The 25807-nt window shown below is 41.9% G+C and overlaps 1 protein-coding gene across 1 annotated transcript; it reads left to right on the top strand.

Moving 5' to 3' along the window:
- Positions 1–3828: 3828 nt before the first annotated feature.
- On the top strand, positions 3829–19346 carry plekhj1 (pleckstrin homology domain containing, family J member 1). The gene is made up of 6 exons (XM_039766900.1): positions 3829–4194; positions 10499–10566; positions 12940–13006; positions 14210–14300; positions 18494–18557; positions 18634–19346. The coding sequence occupies exons 1-6, from the start codon at positions 4101–4103 to the stop codon at positions 18697–18699; spliced, it is 450 nt and encodes a 149-aa protein (XP_039622834.1). The 5' UTR covers positions 3829–4100; the 3' UTR covers positions 18700–19346.
- The last annotated feature ends 6461 nt before the right edge of the window (positions 19347–25807 follow it).

The raw sequence follows: 25807 nt of genomic DNA, 5'->3' as shown, positions 1-25807 counted from the left end.
CCAACCCTTAATATTGGAGTTTGTGCAGTTATTTTCTCACATAAGGTTTTTATACTGGCAAGAGGTCCCTTGTTTCATATTGAATTTACCAGAGGGACCAGATACAAGGCTAACGTTGGTCACATATCTACAAGTGACACAGCCACTCCTCTTATCCCTGTGATAGTGTGGACAAAAGGCAAAAATGGAGACAAATGTCTGTATTTTTAAATGAAAATGTATTAGAGTGGACAGGACCTTAAGTCTCTATCATTCAAATATTGGAAATTAACTGAGTGCCACATTTTGACAGTCATTCAGACTGTTAGTCCTCGAAACCTTAGGAAGTGGGCTGATGATCGACTGTGTTGTGTAGAATGGACTCACTCTCACTTCTGAGTAAACGCTTGATGTCTTGGGATGGGAAAAAAGGATAGATTTTATTGCAAAGCCATCTCAGTTCAATAAAGTGAGCGCCTTTTATTGGGCGAATCTTATATTTATTACAATTCTTATCAGTTTCTCTTTTGCATGTGAACAGTTCTCATCACTTTTTTACTCCAAAAACACAAATCCTTCATTCCTAAAATGTATCCCTACCACCAATAGTTTCTCATGCTTTATCAGAAATGATTGCTTTTCTGCTCCCTTACTTTGCCACTGTTATTCTTAAAACCCAAACATAGTTACCACCCACCACTAAGAGTAACCTACCTTCTATGTCAGGGGTCTCCAACTCTGGTCCTGGAGGGCCGCAGTGGCTGCAGGTTTTCATTCTAACCCTTTTCTTAATTAGTGACCTGTTTTTGCTGCTAATTGACTTCTTTTGAATTAATTTTAATTGACTCACTCATGAAGACTCAGACCCCTGAATTGTTTCTTTTTCCTTAAATCACAGCCAAACAATAATGAGATGCAAAATGAGCCAACACGTGACCAGTAACTTGCATCCATCATACAATATCTGAAAATAAAGAAAGATGAAGGTCTCAGGAAAAATGCTCAGGTCCCCAAAACATTTTAGTAGAGCTCTTAGAAAAGAGAAAATCAGCAATTTCAGAAATGTTTCCCATTGCACATTAAAGAATTCAAGAACGGGATTAATTAACAACAAGACTTGACGCCTAATTAAGCAACTGGTTGGAGTGAAATTGGCTGGTGTCTGAGGCCCTGACTTAGTTGGTCTTCTTAGTTGGAGAAATTCTGGGGAACAAATGTCATAAAATAAGTCAAATATATGAAAGGAAAAGTAGTTAATTAGCAGCAAAAACGGGTTGCCAATTACGAAAAGGGTTGTATGAAGACCTGCAGCCACTGCGGTCCTCCAAGACTCACATTCCTGACCTAGGGTTGGTCCATAATGGTGATTCTTCAGGCATTAAGAAAAGTAAAAAACACAGGTATGAGCCTTTAATGGTTTAACTCTTTCATAACCTAAGGCTAGCTAATGCAACATGTACCATTTTAATTTGGACAGAGATTACATTAATACACATTTTAAATCCTTTATAACTGTTGCCACAGCTCAGGGAGCAATCACACAGTAAATTAGATGTTGTCCCTCATTTAAACTTTTCCTTACTGAATGTCTGGTATCTGTAAAGTCTCATGAGTTAATTAAGAGCCGCAAAGCTAAGACAAAAGCCTTCCAGTCTATTATTCAATGATTTTCTACCTTTATGAGAAGAATGCCTTTTTTATTTGATGGTTTTCTTTTCTTCTACTTTAATAGTTGAATGCATTATTTATATAGTTACATACATTTTAAAATATTTTGTATAATATTGTTCAAACAAAGAATAAAAAGAGTAAGGCACCTTGAGATGATGTTAACTACTGAAACATGCTATAAAAAATGAAATTTTCTATTTGGGTATGAAATTGGGTATATATGTTGCTTACTTAACTATAGTAATTCTTTACATTTATATAGTGCTTTTCTCACTACTCAAAGTGCTTTATATAGCAGGTGGGCACAGGCGTAGCTAGGGTTTTCAGCGCCAGGGGGCAACTGAAGATTTTGTGCCCCCTCCTGTTTGCCAGAATGCAATGGGGAAGGGAATTTAACATCAATTTTGCGCCCCCTGGATACTGCGCCCGGGGACAGATGTCCCCCCTCGCCCCCCCTAGCTACGCCACTGCAGGTGGGTAGCCACTTCAGTCACCTGGATGATGTGTCAGCAGCCATTTTTGCGCCAGTATGCTCACCACACATTAGCTGTTAGGTGGTAAAAGGGCCAATTAGAGACAAGGTTGGGTTAGGGGACCAGAATGACTAGGCCATTGAGGGCAAATTAGCCAGGACATAGGGGTACACCCTGCTCTTTATGAAGGATGACCAGGGATCTTTTATGACCACAGTTTTACTTTCCATTCAAAGGATGCCACCATTTATACAGCACAGTATCCCTAACCACTGCATTAGGTAATTGGGATCCACATTCAGACCACGGGGTAAGCACCCCCTGCTGGACTCGTCAACAACTCTACCAGCAGCAACCCAAGCTTCTCCTAGATCAGGGGTCCTCAATCACAGTCCTGGAGGGCTACAGTAGCTGCAGATTATCTTTATAACTAGTTTCCTAATTAGAAGACGGTACTTGTTGATAATGGAACTTGGTGTTTAACTGTTCTATTTGGCGTGTTAGTACTTTCATTCACCCAAGAGAAATTTTTTTTGCACTATAGAGTTTTCTTGTCCAAGAACATTATCCATGTGTTTTGTGGACCAGAACAGATTAAAATTTCACAGATCTTCCCATTCCACTTATTTATTTCTAAACATTTTTTTAAATACAGATAACTTCATGGTGCATATGCACAGGTTTAAAAGGAAGTGTAGTAGCTGGAGAGCTGCTGGTTTATTGGACATCTGCATTTAATTATTAACTAATGCCTGGTTAAGAAAACAGGTAACAGTTAAGGGTTCTGAATTGTAACAGGCAAGGTAACTAAAATTAAGCCAAAAAAAAGTATTGCTTTAGTAGTAAATAAATCAAGTCACTTCAGGCACTGCAGACCCCCAGGACTTTAACTGTGGACCTTTAACTAACGATGTAACTAAATTTGTCTTTGATGAACAAAAGCGTTAACAAGGCATATAGTTTAACACCAAGTTTCATTATCCAGCAAAGATCGAGTTCTAATTCGGAAACTGGCTGGAATGAAATCCTGTAGCTACTGCAGTCCTCCATGGTCGTGATTTTGGATCCTTGTCCCATCCAAGGCCTGGCCGGGGCCCAAACATGTTTAGCTTCAGGTGGATGACCTGTTCTGATGTGTATGGCTACTCCGCACACCTCCCCGGTCGTCTAAATCTAATAATAACGACTACCCGCTAAGGACACCATGGGGTAAGGGTTCCAAATGGCCTTCGATAGTTTAAATCGTAAGATTTGCAAATTCGGTGCCGCCACGGTTTTACAGACTTTGGATCAGACTGGTGGTGAAATGGCAGCGAGGTCTGCGAAAGAAGATGTCGATTAATCGGCCAGCCTACATCTTTATCCTTAACCCACGTTCACCAGCTCAGAAAGCCTAGGAAAAAAAGATCAGAATAGAAATACAAGCAAGCAGGCAGGTGAAACCTTCGGCAGTACGTGGGGATATTGGAGTTGAGCACCTGCTTCTTCCGATCCATCAGCAACTAAGTGGTTTGGGTAAGAAACGCGAAACGAAAACAACGAGGGATGATAGCCTCATAAGAAAAAATATATATTTTTCAGTTTTAAAAACCTAGGGAGCTCTTCAATTGAATGTATAAAGCAACCTCTGAAAATGGACCTATGTGTGGTTACACTGACGTTGAAGATCCCATCACCCTCCACCTTGAGGCGGCCGTCGCAATGCAGTATGGGAAATGTAGTTTTCGTTGAGGAAAAGGCTATTCCCACTTAACTCTTTTGTCCCACATATGATGCACGAATGTCGCAGTGGGTGCCAGCTGAAGGACTGCTCGGAGAGGGACGTTAAGTCCAAGCTGTATCCGTTTCTTTAGTGGTTACCCGCAGCGGTGGAAAAGCCGTATTGCCTCTGAGCTCCACCCGTACAGAAACAAGCGCTTCCGGGTGTGGCTCAAACAAGAGTGTCGCCGGTCCGAATTGACAAGAGACGGCGGCGAAATGCGCTTCAACGAGAAGGAGCTGCTTTATCTATCCAGGCAGCCGTCGGAGAAAGCCGCCGAGCTAGGCATGAAGGGGCCGAAGAAAGGCGACGGTAAGGGCGGTTCAATGACCGGGAAGGCGGTAGCAGCCTGGGGTTATTTAAGGGACGAGTGCGGACGGCGGAGGCGGAGTGTCGCGTTAAATGAACGTGTGGCAGAGCGGGCGAGACGCGTTAAGAATACAATGGGGGCAGATAGATGGTCGAAGCGAATTTATGGGGAATCGCATGATTTGGAACTTCAGCGATGTTACTTTCCCATGTCTTTGCTGCCATAGCAGCCGCGGTTCCGTAGGGAGCTTCCCGATCTCCTAACACGTTTTCATTTTCTCTTTCGGTGTTCCTCACCTGGGACTCGCTGGTTTCTTTTGTATTGTGCGTTCAAGATGTAAATGAGAGCTTAAAACAGTACGGCGATTCATGTATGATGGGGAGCACGATAAAGAATAGAGAATAACGAGCAAGTGCTACCACTGGGATTCAAAGTGACCTGCGGACCAAAGGAGGTGATGTAACTCGCCACACAGCCAGGGGTGCAAATGTTTTCTTTGTGCGAGAGTGTAAAATATTTATTATTATACTTGAGAACCATATTTTTAAAGTGTCCAATCTGGACACTTGTGTAGCATCTGTGTATGTGTGTTAACTCATGTCCACGGATAATGAACACCCTTATCTGTTTAATACCCGCTTTGTCTCCTCATCATAATCCATGAAGATCAAGACGGGGGTGCTGGGAAGCCGTCTGTCCACACAAATGCATTGTTCTGATCAGTTAACACCTGTATTTATTGACATTTTCTCTTGGTGTTTGGATCAGTGCAAAGTCCCTGCATGTTTCAAAGAATCTGTGATCATCCATTTTCCAAAGAAGCTACTAAATACCTGCAGTTCTAAATCCGTGGTTCTCAATCTTTGTTCTGGGAACCCCTCTGGTTGCAGGTTTTTGTTCCAACCAATTTCTGTTGTAAAACTGGACTGCTAGCTCTGAGGCTAGGGATCCGCGTAGGTTCAAATCTAATAAACGTCAGAAGTGACTCCAATGGGCCCTTAACCTGCACTTGCTTTGTCCTTGGAATGATGTTAGCAGGTCCTCCAACTTATAGGGAAAACTTGGGGGTTGGAGGCAGGATTGGCACTCCAGCCACTGTAAAAAGTCTCACACTTGTCTAGTGAGGTGCCACCCACTGCACTCGGGTCTCAATGCAGGTGGTTCATTGTGTGGTGGGGTGCGACAACGCTCTCAGCAGATGCTCCTAATCCGCCCCTTTAGCCCTAATGAAGTGATCTGTTATTACCCAGTTTTTGTGTTTCAGAGTAAATGTAAAACATTACAAAACTAAGTTTGGTAAATATTTGTTAAAATGTACCAAGCAGTTATATTGAAAATATATTTTTTTACTTTTTAACAATATTTTCATTGACACTTTCCAGGTTTTCTGGTTACTTAATCCATTATTTACAAAGTAGCGGGTCTGACGCTAAAGTAGTTGCAGCCGTTCATCTTTCAGTGGTGTTTGCCCAGGTATCTGCTCTGCTTCTTTTTAATTGTCATCATTAGGATACAACGAAAGAAGCAAACTGCACAGAAAAAGGTCAACATAATAGAAAAAATTAGTTAACTTAATATTAGTACTTTTAAAAAATAGAAATACTTCTAGATATTTTATAAATCTAAAAATGATACTATTGTGTTTTTCTGAATGTAGAATAGCAGAAGAGAAAATAGACCAGCTAATCCAATGAAGTCAATTTTTATCACTGGTTTGTGAATCTGGTTGGAACCAAAGCCTGGAGCCACAGAGGGTCCCCAGGACTGAGTCTGAGAACCCCCTGGTGTAAATGATCACAGGCCAGTGGCGCTGACCTCTGTAATAATGAAGTCATGTGAACATCATATCATTGGTATCTCAAATCTGTCACAAGTTCCCTCCTTGACCTACTACCATTTGCAGGTCAGTTTGAGGATGCAGTAAACGTGGCTCTCCACAACATCTTGCAGCATTTAGACCCTCCGGTTACTTAGGTCAGGATCTTATTTGAAGGAATGCATTTAACACAGTTGTACCAGAGCTTCTCCATAGCACATTTGAATGTGTACAATGCCTCACATCTCTGGATATCCTGACTTTGTAAGTAAAACATGTTAGACAGTGAAGACAGGCAAATATCAGTCAGGACCCCTGAGCACTGGGTCCCCCCCAAGGATTGGGTTTTGTCTCCTCTTCCTTCCTTTCTTTCTACACCAATGACTGCACCCTCCTTGACCCACCTGTTAAACTGCTGATGACACCACCCGGAGTCACCTCATTAAAGACAGGGAGGTGGTTTGGCCTGCCAGTTGATGCATCCTCAACATTGTTACATCATGTCATTTTCTAACCAGCTTAATCCAGAGCAGAGTCACAGGAGGTGCTGGAGCTTACCTCGTATAACATCGGGCGCCAGTCCATTGCAGGACGAGCACACACACATCCACGCAGTAGGGCCGGTTTAGCATTTTCAGTCCACCTAACCTGCACGTCCTTGGACTGTGGGAGGAAACCCATGCAGAGATGGGGAGAACATGCAATCTCCATGCAGGGAGGACCCGGAACGCAAACCCTGGTCTCTTTACTATCAGGCAGCATCACTACCCACCCTCAACCATCTTAATGTGAATTCCCTGAAAACAGTAGAAATGATTGTATGCTTTAGGAGACACTCCTCGCTTCCTACTCCCCTAGTTATTGACAGACAGACAGAACATTATTTGTTCACAGGACAATTTTGGTGTCATTGTCAACAGGGTAGAATCATTTAAACAACTGCCACTCACAAACTGACCTAAAATGAATACATAACATTTGAACAAAACGCTTATCCAAAGAGTTCAGCAGTATATATATATATTTTTTTTTTCTTTCCCCCTGTCTCAGTCAGTGTTGGTACAGCTTTATAGAGCTCTCACTGGCAGCATCCTTCCTCCATAACAGTGTGATACAGCATTGCATCTGCTCACTCGAAACATGAACTGCACCGTGTTACACAGCAGACAAGACGATAGGCCTGAAACTGGACTCCACTGAGGTCAAGCTATGCGTCAAGGGTCAGGAAATGTGCCAGAAATTTAAGTAAACACTACACTCACCGGGGCAGCCATGGAGGAAACTTTACCAGTCACTGAAGACAAGAACGTTTAGATGTGAAAACTTTGTTATTTCTGTGGTTAAACACAGTCACTGATTTATCTGTCTTTCATGATTTCTATTCTCATCCATTCTATATAAATGATGTTTATTTTATATAGGACTTAACTAATATATTTCTGGTTTTTATGATATTGTTTTATATATCTGTGCTTAGTGGATATAATGTTATGATGGTGTCCGGTCTTGTATATTATGTTGTTTAATTCCACGTACCTTGTTACTGTATGACTGAAACACCTGAAAAAATCCCCAGCAACTGTCCGGTCAGGTCAGGTCGGGTTAGGTTGGGGAGGATGCACTGGTACAGCGTGTTGTTGTACCCACCACATGACGAAACAGCTCGGGATCTCGGTTGGGATGATTACAGGTCAGTGCCGCTGACCTCTGTAATAATCTTATCTTCAGTATGGTGTCAGCTAGCATCTGTGCTGCCTGGTAATAAAACAGAGGTTCAAGTTCTAAACATTTTCACATATAAGTACATACAGTGCATCCGGAAAGTATTCACAGCGCATCACTTTTTCCACATTTTGTTATGTTACAGCCTTATTCCAAAATGGATTAAATTAATTTTTTTCCTCAGAATTCTACACACAACACCCCATAATGACAACGTGAAAAAAGTTTACTTGAGGTTTTTGCAAATTTATTAAAAATAAAAAAACTGAGAAATTACATGTACATAAGTATTCAAAGCCTTTGCTCAATACTTTGTCGAAGCACCTTTGGCAGCAATTACAGCCTCAAGTCTTTTTGAATATGATGCCACAAGCTTGGCACACCTATCCTTGGCCAGTTTCGCCCCCCATTCCTCTTTGCAGCACCTCTCAAGCTCCATCAGGTTGGATGGGAAGCGTCAGTGCACAGCCATTCTAAGATCTCTCCAGAGATGTTCAATCGGATTCAAGTCTGGGCTCTGGCTGGGCCACTCAAGGACATTCACAGAGTTGTCCTGAAGCCACTCCTTTGATATCTTGGCTGTGTGCTTAGGGTTGTTATCCTGCTAAAAGATGAACCGTCGCCCCAGTCTGAGGTCAAGAGCGCTCTGGAGCAGGTTTTCATCTAGGATGTCTCTGTACATTGCTGCAGTCATCTTTCCCTTTATCCTGACTAGTCTCCCAGTTCCTGCCCCCCACAGCATGATGCTGCCACCACCATGCTTCACTGTAGGGATGGCATTGGCCTGGTGATGAGCGGTGCCTGGTTTCCTCCAAACGTGACGCCTGGCATTCACACCAAAGAGTTCAATCTTTGTCTCATCAGACCAGAGAATTTTGTTTCTCATGGTCTGAGAGTTCTTCAGATGCCTTTTGGCAAACTCCAGGCGGGCTGCCATGTGCCTTTTACTAAGGAGTGGCTTCCGTCTGGCCACTGTACCATACAGGCCTGATTGGTGGATTGCTGCAGAGATGGTTGTCCTTCTGGAAGGTTCTCCTCTCTCCACAGAGGACCTCTGACAGAGTGACCATCGGGTTCTTGGTCAACTCCCTGATTAAGGCCCTTCTCCCCTGATCACTCAGTTTAGATGGCCAGCCAGCTCTAGGAAGAGTCCTGGTGGTTTCGAACTTCTTCCACTTATGGATGATGGAGGCCACTGTGCTCATTGGGACCTTCAAAGCAGCAGAATTTTTGCTGTAACCTTTCCCCTGATTTGTGCCTTGAGACAATCCTGTCTCGGAGGGCTACAGACAATTCCTTTGACTTCATGCTTGGTTTGTGCTCTGACATGAACTGTCAACTGTGGGACCTTCTATAGGCAGGTGTGTGCCTTTCCAAATCATGTCTGATCAACTGAATTTACCATAGGTGGACTCTAATGAAGCTGCAGAAACATCTCAAGGATGATCAGGGGAAACAGGATGCACCTGAGCTCAATTTGGAGCTTCATGGCAAAGGCTGTGAATACTTATGTACATGTGCTTTCTCAGTTTTTTTTTTTTTTATAATTTGAAAAAATCTATAGTAAACTTTTTTCATGTTGTCATTATGGGGTGTTCTGTGTAGAATTCTGAGTAAAAAAATGAATTTAATCCATTTTGGAATAAGGCTGTAACATAACAAAATGTGGAAAAAGTGATGCGCTGTGAATACTTTCCGGATGCACTGTATGCTTCCACCTCAAGTTACCGTACATTTTCTTTAAGAATTTAATTTCATATTTCGTAAACATTTGTGATACTCCTTTAAACATCTCAATGAATCCAGTACATCACAATGATGGACAAACTTAGGACATTTAACTGTGCATAAACATTCACTACTGTTTTTTGGACAAACCTATGCGTTTTTTTTTTTGTTTTTAAAGATGCCCCCTTCTAGCACCGAGTAATGTCCTGCTGTCAACATCAGGTTCACTTGTTCTGACTTGGTGTGGTAGAATACTTGCCTGAGGAATGGAAGCCACTCAAGGCTTTTTTTGGGGACAGAGAGCTGACAAGTGGCCATCAATATCTGATATTCCTCCATTTGCAAAAAAAAATGAGAGCACAAAGCGTTAGTTGCATCATTTGGAACCGATTTGAGAAAAGGGATCACTTGCTGCAGCCCCTGATTAAAACTGATTTTCTCTTCGGTGTGGCTGATTTCTGAGATTTACAGCATGGGTTAGCATCCTTGTCTATGTACTTTTTTTTCCCAAAACAAATCAAATATTATTTGTCACATACAGATTATGCATACAATAGATTTTGTAATGAAATGCTGTGTAGCTTAACTCCAAGGACTATGCAAAGGGATAATAACAATACATGACTTCATGAATATTCAAAAATCATTAATACAATTGTGAACGTGTGATAAATAATAAAAAAGTAGATCTATAACTTACTAACTCAATGTCAGAGAGTTTACAATAGAAAAAGCTAACTTTGGTTGTCGACACAAACACCATATGCGTGAATGAGTGTGAATGCCCTGCGATAGACTGGCACTGTCTAGGGGTTGGTTTTGGCCAAAGACGGTCACTATAGATGGATGAATTTATTTCTAATATGACTAAAAAATCTCACTTTTTAAAGGGGTGGAGGGGTACTTAATGGGGTTGCTGCTGCATCATGGGAAGTGAGAACCTCCCTCTCCGGCTCACAGATTGTATTCTAGGAGCGTGACCGATGAAAGTCGCACCATGGCAGAAGTGAACTGAGATTGTTGCTTTTTTTGCTTTGCAGTTCCAAAGAAGCGGCTTGTGAAACTGGTGGTGAACTTTCTGTTTTACTTTAAGACAGATGAGGAAGAGGTAAGTAACACATGCAAATATTACAAAGTGGACACATAGAATAAGTAACTAATAAGTGTGTGGGGGACGGGGGCTTAAGGTGTAAAACCTTGCTTAGATTCCATACTAAAAAAAATGAGCACCTAGGGCAACTAAAGTTTTATCTCTCTATCTGTCTGTCTTTCTATTTGTTTAGTCTGCAAGAGCAAAAATAGCATACACACGTAAAAAAAAAAATGGGTTTATAAAACCATTAGTTCACTTTGTGCAGCTCCAAGTTTCCTTTATAAATCTCAAATCAATTTAAAACTCGTGCACCCACTTTTAGTCACTTCCCATCAGTAACCATATATGGCATACAAATTTGAATATTCATGACCTAATCACCATATAAATGTATCCATGTTCCTATGTGTTATTTTACTACAAACCGTGGAAGAACACAGAAAATGATACTTCTGTCAGTAATATTTGAAGTCTACATTCACTGAAGTGAAGAACTGCAAAAGATTTTTTTTTTTTGCTGGTCTCTCTGTGGCAGTTACAAGTAAAAGAAAAACAAGAGTGGGAGCAGCTGAGTGGAGAGAGCAACAGAAATGTGCCATCATGCAGTGCCCAGACCGCTGCCAGAGCACAAGGTGAATCGACACAAGCTGTATGCGGAGGACTTGCAGACATAAAAACCTTAAAACTTACCGATTACGTACATTTTTCAAGCCAAGATGGTGTATGCTTTATGCTTTTATTTACCGGTGGTGTTTTGTGTTCTGTCTCCTCCATTGTCCCTCCACCGAGTCAGTGCCTTGACGTGGTGGAGTGATTTGCATGATTCAGTGATCCCCTGAGCGATGTCATCAAGAGTCGTGTACTCCTGGTCCTGACTAAGACTGACACCCATACAGCCCATCCCACCAAACGTCAATCCAGAGCGGTGCAACTTCCTGCCATACCTTGTCGTCTTGCACCTGGATTGCCACGTGGATTCCCAATAGGAAGTGAGGCGGTGTGATTTGAGGATTGCATAGTCGCATTACCACCGATATCAACAGCACTTTTGCGCAGGCTGTTCCTTCTATAATGATGATGGAGGATGATGATCCTTCATTGTAAATCACCAGTGTGGGCAAAGTACTTTTTGAAAATTTACAGAAAGCGCAGACTTTGGAACACAGTTCTGAATGGCAAAGGTATATACACCATGTTTGTGAAGAAATAAGTTTGACTTGAAAAATACAAAACTTCAAATCTTTTGAGATTTTAACAGCTTCCTTCACAAGACCTACGAGTGTCCAGCAGATTTTGTTCGCCCCACAAATGGCCTGGCTTAATGCTGAGAAATGCGCTGCGGTAAGATAGTTCCACATGCACTACCGCCTCAAGGCCACCCCAGGAGCGAGCGTCATTCACGACACAATTACTACATTTTACATTTAACTTGTATTCAAGAATCATCAAGTCATTTTGTAAACTTTCTTTATCCTAAGTAGGTTTGCAGGGAAGATGGTGCCTACCCCACCAATCATTAGGATCAAGGCAGAAACAGTGTTTAGGCAGGGTGCCAGTTCATCACATTCCACATAAAATTCAAGTCAGGTTCTGCCAGAAAAACCCCACTGAAGCGGAGCAGTTAGGACACCACCCATCTCCATCTCGAATAGCTCAGGTTGCTCTTGGTGCTTCAGTCATCATCTCTAGGGCCTGTCACGGCATACAAATGTTTGGATGGTGGAAGGTTAGGGAGGGCTGCAACTCCACCGATATGGTGGGGTGTGGCAGAGTCGATTCCAACGCTCATTAAAAATCTCTAGAAACAAAAAACGTTCTTGGGGTTTCCCCAGCCAGGAACCCAAGAAATTCTTTCTTATTGACTAATACAGCAGAACAGTGAAACAATGAAAGCAAAAAATGTAGAATGAGAGGAAACAAAAGTAATGCAACCTGAAGAGATGGAGTAAAACCTCTCTATCTCCCTCTCTCTCCAACGTCTGTCCGCTTTTAACAGATTTAGATCAGGTATTTTGTCTATAATTTGCTTGAACATTCCAGTTGATTTTGCGGCTTCCCTCATCGTGCTAGGAATCATAGTTTGCTTGCAGGAGTGATGTATTCGCACTAATCCGAGACAGAAGCTATGGCCTGAGGGGAGGGGGAGGCGTGACATCAGGAGTGGGGAGCTGGGCAGTGCCCTCCTCACTGCCCTGTTCCACTACTACGCGGGTGGAGCCGCAGGGGGCGGCTAGTTGTGTATATAAACCAATAATTTTTAATAAACACATTGTGCTTTGATCGGACTTCATTGCTGCCTAATCGACATTTGCTTTCTAGGTCTTCCCAGGTTTGATTTCCTTTTGTGTTAATTCCCACTTTTCTCTTTCTCTCCTGTGGCCCATGTAGCCCATCGGTGCCTTACTGCTGGAGCAGTGTAAGATTCAGCAGGAGGATGGCTCCATGTTTTCCATCAGTAAGTAGTAAATGTAACTTGTCTTGAACTGTTTGGTCCTTTTTGAATTGTATGTTTAATCTCCTGGTCCATCATGAGTCTAAACTGCTAGCTCTCCATCTTTAGTGCACACTTCTTTATGGCTCATTGACTGCACCGGCCTTGTATAATTAACTGATTCTTTTGAGTTCAAACTAAATTATTACTAGCCAATAAATCCCTGCCATTATGGATCCTGATCCCTTGCCTGGCCAAGAGGACATGAGGAAGGACAGGTCAGCATTGGAATGGTGATATTCTCCTGTGCCAGGACATGGACAACAGAAAGATGCTGCAGTAGCAGCTACACCAGGGCTGGCGTTCCATCAACCACAGAGGGACACACCGGTTGGGCTTGGGTACCTGGAACGACAGGACAGTAGGTGACTGCCTCCTACAGGCAGAGCACTGCTCTCCCAATACCCCGATACACAGGGTAGCAGCATCCCATTTGGCAAGCTCCAATATGGACACCGGCAGAGCAATATGGGAGTTGTGGGCCTGCCCTGTCGGGTTCTGTGGCAGCTGCCAGGAGGCGTTGTCAGATATTGACGGCACAAGGACCGTTCGGGTCCTGCCTGACCCTGTAATACTTCCCGGAGGCAATAGATTAAGCAGCGGAAGTACTTCTTGCTTTGAAGTTAAAAGAGAGCCCCTCCAGTGGCCCAGTGAGTCGGGGTCGGAAGAGAAGACCAGCAGCGCTCACCTGGGTGGAGTAGAGGAGATCAAAGTAAATGAAGGAAAGACCGAAGAGATGGTTGTGCTGTATCATTGGAGCCCTTTACAGCAGTGCAGGGAAGAAACCGATTATAAATAAAAGAACTGGATTTGAACCCAGGACTGTGTCTGTAGTAGTTGTGTTTGGGGTTTTGGGGCTCGGTGTGCCCTCTGCAGGCCACAATACTCACATATAATATAATTCATTACATATAGAGTGCCCTCCTTAATTTTTGGGACAGACACATTTTTTCCTTGATTTACCCCTGTGCTACACAGTTTAAAATTACAAATCAAACAATTCAGACACAATGAAAGTGCACATTGCATACATTTCTGTCATACCATGTAGAAATTACACTTTTTTTCTTCTTTTTTTACGTGGTCCAGCACCGTCGGGGTGTTGGAAGATCACAGATGGTTAGTCCATGGTTTATCTTCTTCTCCTGTCTTTTGTTCTTGTTTCAGTTTTCTTTGACGAGTCTGAGCGCAAGTACCAATTTGAATGTGACACCCTTGACCAGTGTCAGGAGTGGGTCGAGTCACTCACTCGGGCCAGGTAGGTCGCCCTCTTTTTACAGCTGGGATTGCATCTGAAATCTAGAACACTCTGTGCCACATTCGTCACCTTTTGACATGGATGCCAAACATTAACTCATCCAAATGATGCACATCCTGGCGGGGTAGAGTTAGTGGTGCACAGCTGCATAAATAATAAATGAACACCCACACACCACTTGGGCATGAAAACTCAAACATGGTTGACGCAGAGTATACTGGCCCAAGTAATATTGCATACATCCAGAACTACAAAACCAACTAATTGTCATTTTTGCTTTTCTAAGTCTGAATATACAGCACCAAAGGGTTAGCTCAGTGCCCATATTTACCAAGTGTCTCATAATGAATTGCACTAAAAGTCAGATTGGGATAAGAAATTGTCCAACCCCACAGAATGACATGAGAAGTTATTATGAAGTGTTCCACACCCACTGTCTGTGAGGAGTAGGAGGCCACACTGAAAATGAATGACATCACAATTGTACAGCACCACGAGCCACAAAAGGACACTCAAAAAGGTGTTTTATAGTTTCCTTGGAAATTGTGATGGCGCGTTGTAGTTTTACAATACTAACGTTAATTCTAATAATATTCAAAGGAAGTCTTATCTTTGTAATGGATGGGATTACGTTCAGATAAAAGCTTTGTGCCCCACTCATGAGGTACTCTGTGCTGAACCACACCACTTTGCACCAGCATCAAAAATAATATTGTAACAAGCACCAAGATGGAAAAATCGAGACACACACAAACACACCAAATGGGAGTAAAGTCTGGTAACGGGTACGTTTATTTAACAATGCATGATCCACAGCCGTACTTTAAGAATCACTGTAAACATCTTGTAAAGTAACAGTAACTGAAACTAGCCATGGCTATTCTCACGCTGATTCTAAAGTCAACATTCACACTTCTAATGCTCTCATTCTGAAGTCACATGATGTGTCCATTTACCCAATGCCTTTGGAGTCTACCTAGCCTGCCTACCTTCCCAGGCTTCTAAAGTTGAACAGGAATATTCCAAGGGTTCATGGAATGCACAGCTCAGTGTGACCCATCCTGCCTTGTGAATCTTTAGGGAAATATGCCAGCTACTACAGTACGGTTTCCATCTAAGACCCCCTGTGTGTTGATACTGCTTGCGGTTCACATATGCACACTCATACACTGTCGTCAATCACACCAACAGCTCTGAGCAGCGATTTGCTTTAACGTTACCCCACATGGAGCAGTTGGGAAAGTTATACATCTGTGTATTACCTCATGTGTTGTAAGGGCTTTCAAAGTTTGAGAATTTATTGGTTGTGACATACCCAAATTATGGCCATTGCAAAGCTGCTTTTTTCCCCCGTGGCTAAAAAACAATGTTACCAACAGTTACGTTTTAGCTGATAGCTTCTTCATGTAGATGCAGTGATCACATGAAGTACAGCATTTGTTATGCATGTTATTCCATTTCTGTCAAATCAATACCTTTTTGTGAGTTCTTTAGTGGTCCAGTATTTCAAAACCTTCTGTCTTTTCCATGACGAATATGCTGGTCTCTGCCTGAACGCCATGTTCTGGCAGTTCCTAGCGAGTTAGGAGAACTCTTGAGCTCTCCGAAAGCCTCATGAAGTTAGTAGTGTCCTAAATTGAGACAATTGATAAAATCCTTTTACACAGTGTTGGGGTAACAGATAGGATCCCAGTTAGAGGAGGTCTGCAACAGGGGATCTTCTTTAAGTCCTTACCTCTTTGATCTGATTGTGGATGTGTTAACTTGTGGGATAAAGGACCAGTTCTCTCTCCCCCCCCCACCCCCACCACGGGGCAAGCTTTGAGTGGATGACATTGTGTTGTGTAGTAAGAGGATGTTTAGAGAAAGTTGCAAAAATGGAGAAGGGTTTTGGAAGATAGAGGGCTGAAAATAAATGGGAAGATAACAGAATATATGAGGTTTAGTGATGATCACGATTCAGGAGTTAGTCTGCAGAGAGAGCTACTAAAAAGTGAATAAGTTTAAATATCTGGGATCAGCGGTAGACCAAGATGGAGAATTAGACTCGGGGAAGATCCACGCAGTGCAGAGTGGATGGAACAACTAGAAGAAGGCGTCAGGAGTGTTATGTGTTTGAGGACTTAAGGTGAAGGTTAAAGGTAAGACCAGTAATGACGTATGGAGCTGAGACATGGGCAGTAGAAGGGAGCAGAAAGCAGAAGAAGTTAGATGTGGCAGAAATGAGAAGGTTGAGATGAATGTGTAGAGTTACAAAAATGACAGAGTAAGAAATGAGAACAAAAGTGGAATTGAGATCTAAGAAAATAGAGGAAAGTAGGTTGAAGTGGTATGGACAAGTGATGAGAAGAGACAATGAATATGTGGTAAAAAGAGTGATGGGAGTTGAAGTCCAGAGGAGGAGAAAGTGAGGGAGGCCAAAGCAGAGGTGGATTGAGTGGATAAAGTGAAAGAAGGTCAGAAAGAAAACGGGTTGCAGGACTGAGCTCTTTGGAGGAGGTTGATCAAGCACATCGACCCCAACACAGAAGTGGGCAAAGATGTTGAGGAAGAAGAAGACTCCTGCTACCAAGAGTTGGACTGAACCTGTATCACTCTGAGGTTTCTGAGCCAGTCAGGACTGGTGTTATCATGAAGTTTGTGAGATTTACCAGGAATACTCATTGGGTACATCTAAACTCATTGTTGAAGATTAAGACAAGCACACATAATGATCCCATCCAGAGAAAGTCTCAAACCGTGGCAATTGTCAGCCGCTCCGCAATATTCTGCATAAGATTCACTGTATATGGACTCACCATCACCTGCACTAACAAACATGCAGGGGTCCTCACAACACACGGAAAACCACAACTGTTTTGGTTTAATGCCACTCACTAACTAAACTAGGCCTTACTTTTACCGCAGGTTATTCTAATTACTGAGGAGCAATCGCTTTGGAAACTACGACAGTAGCAATCTGACTCGCACTTGATACCCTTTTATTACTTCAATCACTCTAGAAAAAGTATAGAAAATATAAAATCAATGTGGTATTTATTAATGTATAACAATACCAAATGGAAAAAAATAGGAAAAACAAAATGGGTAGCAAAGTCTGGATATCAACAGTCTGAGAAAAACTCAGTGAGGAGTGGATGTTGTCCTGGGTAGCTTTTGGTTTAGCGATCAGAGTTGTTCAGAGTTATGTTTTCTGCTGTCCAGATGAGTTGGTCTCATGTCTCTTCATCTACGTCTCTCTTCCTATGTAACCCGTCTGTTGGTGTTTTTCTTCTTCCTTTTAGTCCATCATGCACTCTTACAAATCCTGCTTCTTTAATGGCACTTTATGGTTCTTTACTGGGTTGCGTGGTTCCTCATAGAGCTATTGATCAACAAAACATCACTTCATTCTGGGAAGAGTTCTTTGTGTTTGATAAACTTCATAATTTGTATTAAATAAACATATTTAATGCATGGTAGGCTACCCTGCAGGACACCAACAGAGTAAGAAAATGAGGACTAACCTGCGTTATTGTATGCAGCGAGACTCGACGACCCCTTGGTATGTTCTTTTCCCATCTATTCATGGTTATTGACTTTATGGAGCCTGTTACGGATCCAAATATTTAAGGATTCTTTCTGGAATCTTCTTATCGATGGGTCTTTTATGGCATCGCTGTGAAATACCACTCCTTGACTTTTAATATATATTTATGTTAAAATGCACACATGGGGTTTGGGAACGTGTGACATGGCACACATTTGCTTGGCTATCTTGCCCTGATGGCGAATGACTCTGATCAGAGTGTTTCCTCTTTTCAGCATCTCCACACTTTTCTTTCTTTCTCAAACTGTAAACCAGTTCTGTACTTCCTAGCCCTATGGTGTCCAAATTAAAACAAGTCCAGATGATACAGAACCTATTTCTTATTCCCAGGTTGTAAACTAATTGAAAAAGAAACGCATAAATTACTGGTACAACACCAAAGGACGCTCACAATGTCTGTAATTAAAGTCCTGTAAATTCTGTCACCCTGGCTTGTTTGTAAAATATTTCAAATTACAGTCTGCAGTTCCCACTCCAGGCCAGGACTGTGTTGCTACTCTGAGGTGCCTGATAAATATGGGCACCGGTGGAACTGGAATTGGAGCTTAAACAGGGGCATCAGTGCTGCATTAACCCGTCTCACCTTCTTCTTCTAATCCTTCAGCTATGAATACATGAGGAAAAGTCTCATCTTTTACCGCAGTGAAATTCAGAGGCTTACTGGCAGGGTGAGAAAGCTCTTCTTGTGTTAACAGTTTTGACTTGCTGGAGCTGCCACTGACTGATCTCCTCTTCTTTAATCAGGACCCCCTGGAGCAGTACGGAATATCGGAGGAGGCACGTTTCCAGATCTGCTCTCAAAGGACCTAAATGCAGACGGCACGCCGGCTGGCCAGCTCAGACTTTTTAATTTTGCTTTCAATTGAATTTTTAGTGACCGTGAAACTTCTTGAACTGAATGTAGGTTCTGGTGTGCTTAAGTGTTTGTTCTGCGCTCTCTTGAAATTATAGCAGGCAGTTGCGCTGAGAGGCCTCCAACCCCCTAGCTACAGCAGGGAAGTCTCTTGACTTTCCATTCACCTGGTCAGTTGTGCTTCTTGGACAGCACCAGAGGTCATCTCTGAAAAGTCAAACTGTTTCTGCCTGCTCAGTCTCGTCTGATTGCATAATTGTTGCTAAGAATGTGTCATGGATGCGGGACACTTGCACTATATTTCTGTAAAACTGTGATCTTTGGGTCCGCTCAGTTTGCTTTTTCCTCACAGAAGACTGAAGAAGAGAGAGAGAGAGAGAGAGAAGAAGTCTATTGCTGTAAATGAATTCCTGGAAGAGTCGAGTCACTGGCAGTGGGGTGAGGGCCTGTTCAAATTCAAGCTTTACGGTTTCAGTGGGCGACGCAGCCTTGGCCTTATCGGCTGCCCTCTCCTCACTTCTGGGCCATAACAGGGATGTTCAAGTATCGGACTGGGCCGCTCAAAATATATCAGGTCTTATTCTGCTACCTGGGTCTTTAAAAACAATTTTGTGAAAAATCTGAATGCTGTATATATATATACATATACTTTTTTTTTTACTTTATTAAAATATACAATAAAGTATTTTAAGCTCTTCAATCAAATAGGCCTGCATTCATTTTTTCAATAATTCATAGTGGGAAAGATTAAAAAAAAATCAAAGTCATTAAAATTTTTTAAAAGGTATTATAGCGCCTACTAAAACATTCAGAGTTTATTGTTATACTGGTAGGAATCGCAGTGGATTGAATTTGGCTCTTTTGACACCAATCTATACTAATAAAAGGCGACTGACTCACTCACTAGGTAGAAGGCTGAAATTTGGCAGGCTCATTCCTTACAAAAGTTGGGCAGGTTTCATTTCGAAATTCTATGCGTAATGGTCATAACTGGAAGGTATTTTTCTCCATTTACTGTAATGGAGTTAAGCTTGAAAGCCGTGGGGGAGTTTAGGTGTGACATCATCACACCGCCCACATAATCACGTGAACTGACTGTCAACGCAGTGCATAGAAAACCAGGAAGAGCTTAAAAAAGAGCTGAAGAAAACATGCATTATATAATTGAGAAGGCAGCGAAACAATAAGAAGTGAGCGAGTGACATATACAACCATATTCATGAGTGCTGCTACTTCGGAAACAAAGCACGGCGTAAACCTATTAAAGTTTAAATTAAGTTCATAGACACGCTGCCGCTGGCGTTTGTCATGCCCACGGGTAATGCGGGATACAAGTTTAATGAGAGGACGTAGGATATAAACGAGAGTTTTGATCACTTTGTAACTAAGTTAAAATTGCTGGTGAGGGGCTGTGCTTATGCAAATTCCGAGAGACTGTGTTTGTAGGGGATTGACAGTTAAGGCGGGTGGGGGAGTCACATCATCGTCTCCCCTCCCATTCACCTCATTTCGCTCTGAGCTGAGCTCCGCGGCTAACGCCGTCTTCCGAAGCAACTTCGTCACACTGCCACCAAATACTCCCAGAAAAATCCACAAGTTAATACACACGCTGTCTCTAGAGTTTCTCCACACTGAATCCTCCAGGCACTACTTACAAAAGGTTACATTGACAATCGTGTTACGTTATTTTTAAAATCTGTCCTTTTCTTAGCACAAGCACAGCTGAGAAGCTTTGATGCATGTGCTCCATAATGCATTAAAAAATCACACATCTAATCACACTTTCCAATACAAGGAAAGGGGAGCTTCTGTCAATGCATGATTTCATGGTACACCAATTACATTGATCAGCGCTTCTCAGTTCATTTGAGCCTCGCATCTTCTTGAGAAGAAGTATGAAAAAATATGAGGTTAACACAGAAAAACAGATCACCAATTGAAACTTTATGAATAATCGATTCGCCATCAATGATTGTTTTGGTAAAGCCATACTCAGTGTAATCATTAGATTAACGGTAAAAAAGTAAGAGCGAGGGGAGGATGACTTATTGAGGCACGCAGGCAAAACCACAATAGCACGTGGGCTCGATGTACTGTAGTCTTGCGTCAACTCGATCTGAATTGTGCGATCACATTCGAAAAAATATATCTTTTCAAGTTCTATTTAGTCCATATGTGTCAAACTCAAGGCCCGCCGGCCACATCCGGCCCGGCGTGTAATTATATCCAGCCCGCGAGATCATTTTATATATTATTGTTATTAATGGCCCGGGGTTTATGAAGCGCTGGTAACACAATAAACTACAGATCCCATAATGCAGCGCTTCAGCTGCCTTGCCGAACACTTACCACGTTAATCAAGTCTAGCTTATGATGCTGCAAGTTATTGTGAAGCTAGCCCACGCGATGCTGAAGAGAAAAGGTGATTCTGAACATAGAGCCTTTAAAAACCGATGGGAGGCTGAGTATATGTTTACTGACATTGCCGGTAAACCCGTGTGTCTCATTTGTGGAGCTAATGTGGCTGTAATTACAGAATTTAATCTAAGACGGCACTATGAGACAAAACATCAAGATAACCTGAAAGACCTGAATGCAATGCACAAGATACAACAACAAAAACATTTATTTATATAGCACATTTTCATACAAACAGTAGCTCAAAGTGCTTTACATATTAAAGAATAGAAAAATGAAAGACACAATTATAAAACAAAATAAATCAACATTAATTAACATCGAATAAGAGTAAGGTTCAATGGCCAGGGGACAGAAAAAACAAAAAAACTCCAGACGGCTGGAGAAAAAATAAAATCTGTAGGGATACAGAAAGCAGAAGAGTTAAAGAAGAGTCTGACACTTCAGCAGACGTTTTAACCCGTGCACAATCACAAAGTGATTTCAAGTGAAGCTGTTTTTATGGGAGACACAAATGCACCAGTGCAACTTGCCCCACTTTCCCTGTTGCGAAGTAATGTTAAACCAAGTCTGCACAACGGTGTTCCCAAATACGCACTTTGCTGATAAACTGAGCGCACTGAGTTCGCACGGCGCTTTGGTGACTTTGAAGAACAAAAAAAGAATTTTGAGTTGTTTCGCAACCCATTTGCTGTCGATGTGGAAACTGCACCTGTGCAGATTCAGATGGAGGTGATTGAGCTGCAGTGTAATGGCACACTGAAGGCAAAGTACGATACTGTAGGGCCCGCACAGTTTATTCACTCCATTCCTGCAAAAATCCTCCAGCTCCGTCTACATGTGGCTCGAACCTTGTGCATGTTTGGTAACACATATCTGTGTGAGAAGCTCTTCTCAGTGATGAAGACTAACAAAACAGCACACAGGAGTCGCCTCACTGATGAGCACCTGCAGTCCATCCTGAGAATCTCCACAACACAGAAACTCACACCAAACAGAAACCAACTTCATGCCATAAAAAGATGCCAGGCGTCCAAATCTGATAAAATGACATAAGAGCAAAGACAACTGAATGATTTGATTTGTTATTGCTGAAAAGAACACATTTTATTTATATTTCCAGGTTATGTTATGCAGCATGTTCATATTTGAATTTGTATAATTTTGACAGGATATATTTTTATGGAGAGCAAAATCTTTTGGGATATTTAAAATTTAAGTTTATTTTTTATATAAAATTACATAAGAGTAAAGAAATTTGAATGTTTGTTCTTTTAACGTTTACTTTATTTCTAACTTGTATAATTTAGACAGGATATATTTTTATGGAGAGCAAAATATTAGTTATATAGTTATTTAAGGTTTGAGTTGATTTATTCCAGAATAATATTCCTGTCTGTTTTTATTCATATTTATGTTCAAAAAATTAAAGTTTTAAAAGTTTAGTTTTAGTGTGTTCAATAAATGTTTATCCTGTTCGGCCCGCGACCTAAAGTGTGATTTGGATTTTGGCCCCCTGTGCAATTGAGTTTGACACCCCTGATTTAGTCGACAGAAATATCTTTGGTTAGAATGTAAGGTGAATTTACTCTTTACATTTGTATGGTGAAGAAAAATTTATGCAATGATGCCTACATTTAACTTCCATTCCTACCAAAGATATTTCTGTCGACTAAATAAAAATTCCTTCCATTTAAAATTTAAATAGAACTTGAACAGATACGATAGTTCATAATATCCACGCAGACTTGCACGTAAGAGCGGGAGTCATCCGTTTTAACAAACAGCGTATTGCACTGATACGAAATAGCCTGCCAAATTTAATTATTTAGGAATGGATAAATAAATTAAGATTTTGTACAAATAATGTTTTTCATTTTTCTTCCTTGATGGATTCTGCCACCCACAGCAACAGTTGCTCGCACCCCAAAGACTGTGTGTGTATATTATATATATGTTTATGTGTGTGTGTGTGTGTGTATATATACACTGCTCACAAAAATTAAAGGAACACTTTAAAGAAACACATTAGATACATCAGATCTCAATATGAAGTTGGATATCTAAACAAATAACGACAGGGCAATGTCTTAGGAACAAAAGGATGCCAAGTCTTTAAATGGAAATAAAAGTTTTCTGCCTACAGAGGGCTCAATTGTGTAGACACCCTAAAATCAGAGTGAAATGAAGATGTGGCAGGCTAGTCCATTTTTTCAAAAACTTAATTTCTGCTACTCAAAATGCTTTTCAGTATCTTGTGTGGCCCCCACGAGCTTGTATGCATGCTTGACAACGTCGGGGCATGCTCCTAATGAGACGACGGATGGTGTCTTGTGGCATTTCCTCCCAGATCTGTATGAGGGCATCCCTGAGCTGTTGTACAGTCTGAGGAGCAACCTGGCTGTGCCTAATGGACCGAAACATAATGTCCCACAGATGTTCTATTGGGTTTAAGTCAGGGGATCGTGAAGGCCATTCAATTGTTTCAATTCCTTCATCCTCCAGGTACTGCCTGCATACTCTTGCCACATGTGGCCGGGCATTGTCGTGCATTAGGAGGAAACCAGGACCTACTGCACCAGCGTAGGGTCTGACAATGGGTTCAAGGATTTCATCTCGATACCTTATGGCAGTCAGAGCACCATTTCCTACACAGTAGATGTCTGTGCGTCCCTCCATGGATATGCCTCCCCAGACCATCACTGACCCACCACCAAACCTGTCATGTTGAGCGACGTTGCAGGCAGCATATCATTCTCCTTGTCTTCTCCAGACTCTTTCACGTCTATCACAGCTGCTCAGGGTGAACCTGCTCTCGTCTGTAAAAAGTACAGGGCCAGTGGCGGACTTGCCAATTCTGGTGTTCTTGAGCAAATGCCAGTCGAGCTCCACGGTGCTGGGCAGTGAGCACAGGGCCCACTACAGGACGTCGGGCCCTCAGGCCATCTTCATGAAGTCTGTTCCTGATTGTTTGGGTAGAGACATTCACACCAGTGGCCCTCTGGAGGTCATTCTGTAGGGCACGAGCAGTGCTCAGCCTGTTCCGCCTTGCACAAAGGAGCAGGTATCGGTCCTGCTGATGGGTTGAGGACCTTCTACGGCCCTGTCCAGCTCTCCGAGAATAACAGCCAGTCTCCTGAAATCTCCTCCATGTTCTGGAGATTGTGCTGGGAGACACATTAAACCTTCTTGCTGCAGCACGTGTGGATGTGCCATCCTGGAGAAGTTGGACAACCTGTGCAACTTCTGTAGGGTTAAGGAATCGCCTCATACTGCCAGTAGAGATGATTACTCAAGCCAAAACTAGCACGAGTGGAAAACCAGCCAAAAAGATCAAGAGGGAGAAACTTGAAATGACCTCCACATGTAAAACCAGTCCTGTTTTGAGGGTTTTCTAATTGTTGCCACTTTAGTGCACCTGTCGTTAAGTCCATGAACACCAATACAGCTGAAAGTGATTAACAATGACCTCAGCTGCTTAACCAACCAGAAAATTATCAGACAGGTTTAATTGATTTCATGCCAGGCCCAATAAAAAGTGTTCCTTTAATTTTTGAGAGCAGTATATATATATATATATATATATATATATATATATATATATATATATATATATATATATATATATATATATATATATATATATATGCCAGCAACACTCATGACAATAACAACACAATTACATTGTCAATCATGTTACGTTATTAAAATGTTTCCTTTTCTTTTTCATTACTTCTTTAACACACTACTTCTCCACTGCGAAGCGCAGGTATTTTGCTAGTCAAAAGAATAAGACTCTAATGTATAATTTTAATTGCAAATACAAAGCACACCTGATCAAGTTTTTTTTAAGTATTCACCCCTTTTAATACGAGACCCCGAAGTCATTGCTGGTGCATCCAACTGGTTATAGATGTCACAAAACTACTTCAATGGAGGTCAGCTGTCTGCAGTCCAGTGATTTCAATTGACTGCAGTACAAAAGGCACCAGCGTCTTGAAGGACCACCTTATTGTCGGCCAACGTACACAAAAGAACACAACAAGCAACTTCACAGAAAAACACAAGTCGGGATGGAGAAGAAATTATAGACAGGCAGACACCCACTATGGGCTGAACACACCCCAGACTGACTAAAAAGGAAGAAAAGCAAACTTCTGACTTGGCGGCCCCAGTCCAGTCACAGTGAGGCGTATTGCTGTTGGTATAATGGAGCCCGCCGTAGCGTTTCCTTACACACTTCTGCTGAATGATTTGTTGGTGTATCACAGAGAGGATGTGCAGCGTTGTTCATAATGGCACTCAGTTTTGATTCAATCCTCTCTTTTGCTACGACCTCTGGGAGCCCAAAGTATGTCCCATAGCTGAGCCTACCCTCGTAATTACCTTGTTGTTTCGGTGGCCCCTCTTGAAGTGATGTTACCAGCCCAACACACCATATGCTGGCCATCACAGAATTGTAGAAGATGTGAAGGACGTCACTTTCCACATTAAAGAAATGCAGTCAACTAAGTCTGGCCTGTCCTTTTACCTAAAAATGCACCGCATTACTGACATAACGTGAGATTGTTAACCATGAGGGTTTTTCACATCACTTGCCACTATACAGCACTGGTTGCCATTGCCTTCTCATATAAGATTTTGTTT

The sequence above is a fragment of the Polypterus senegalus genome, chromosome 10, assembly GCF_016835505.1.
Source record: "Polypterus senegalus isolate Bchr_013 chromosome 10, ASM1683550v1, whole genome shotgun sequence".
Lineage (NCBI taxonomy): Eukaryota > Metazoa > Chordata > Cladistia > Polypteriformes > Polypteridae > Polypterus > Polypterus senegalus.
The sequence above is the reverse complement of the archived record's forward strand: the minus strand, read 5'-3'. Positions and strand labels throughout refer to the sequence as shown.

Excerpts from the sequence above, each read along its gene's own strand:
- plekhj1 (XM_039766900.1), top strand. The coding sequence starts at position 4,101 with ATGCGCTTCAACGAGAAGGAGCTGCTTTATCTATCCAGGCAGCCGTCG. Across the intron at positions 10,567-12,939 it reads TTAAGACAGATGAGGAAGAG|CCCATCGGTGCCTTACTGCT; the intron begins GTAAGTAACACA and ends TGGCCCATGTAG. Across the intron at positions 13,007-14,209 it reads TGGCTCCATGTTTTCCATCA|TTTTCTTTGACGAGTCTGAG; the intron begins GTAAGTAGTAAA and ends TTCTTGTTTCAG.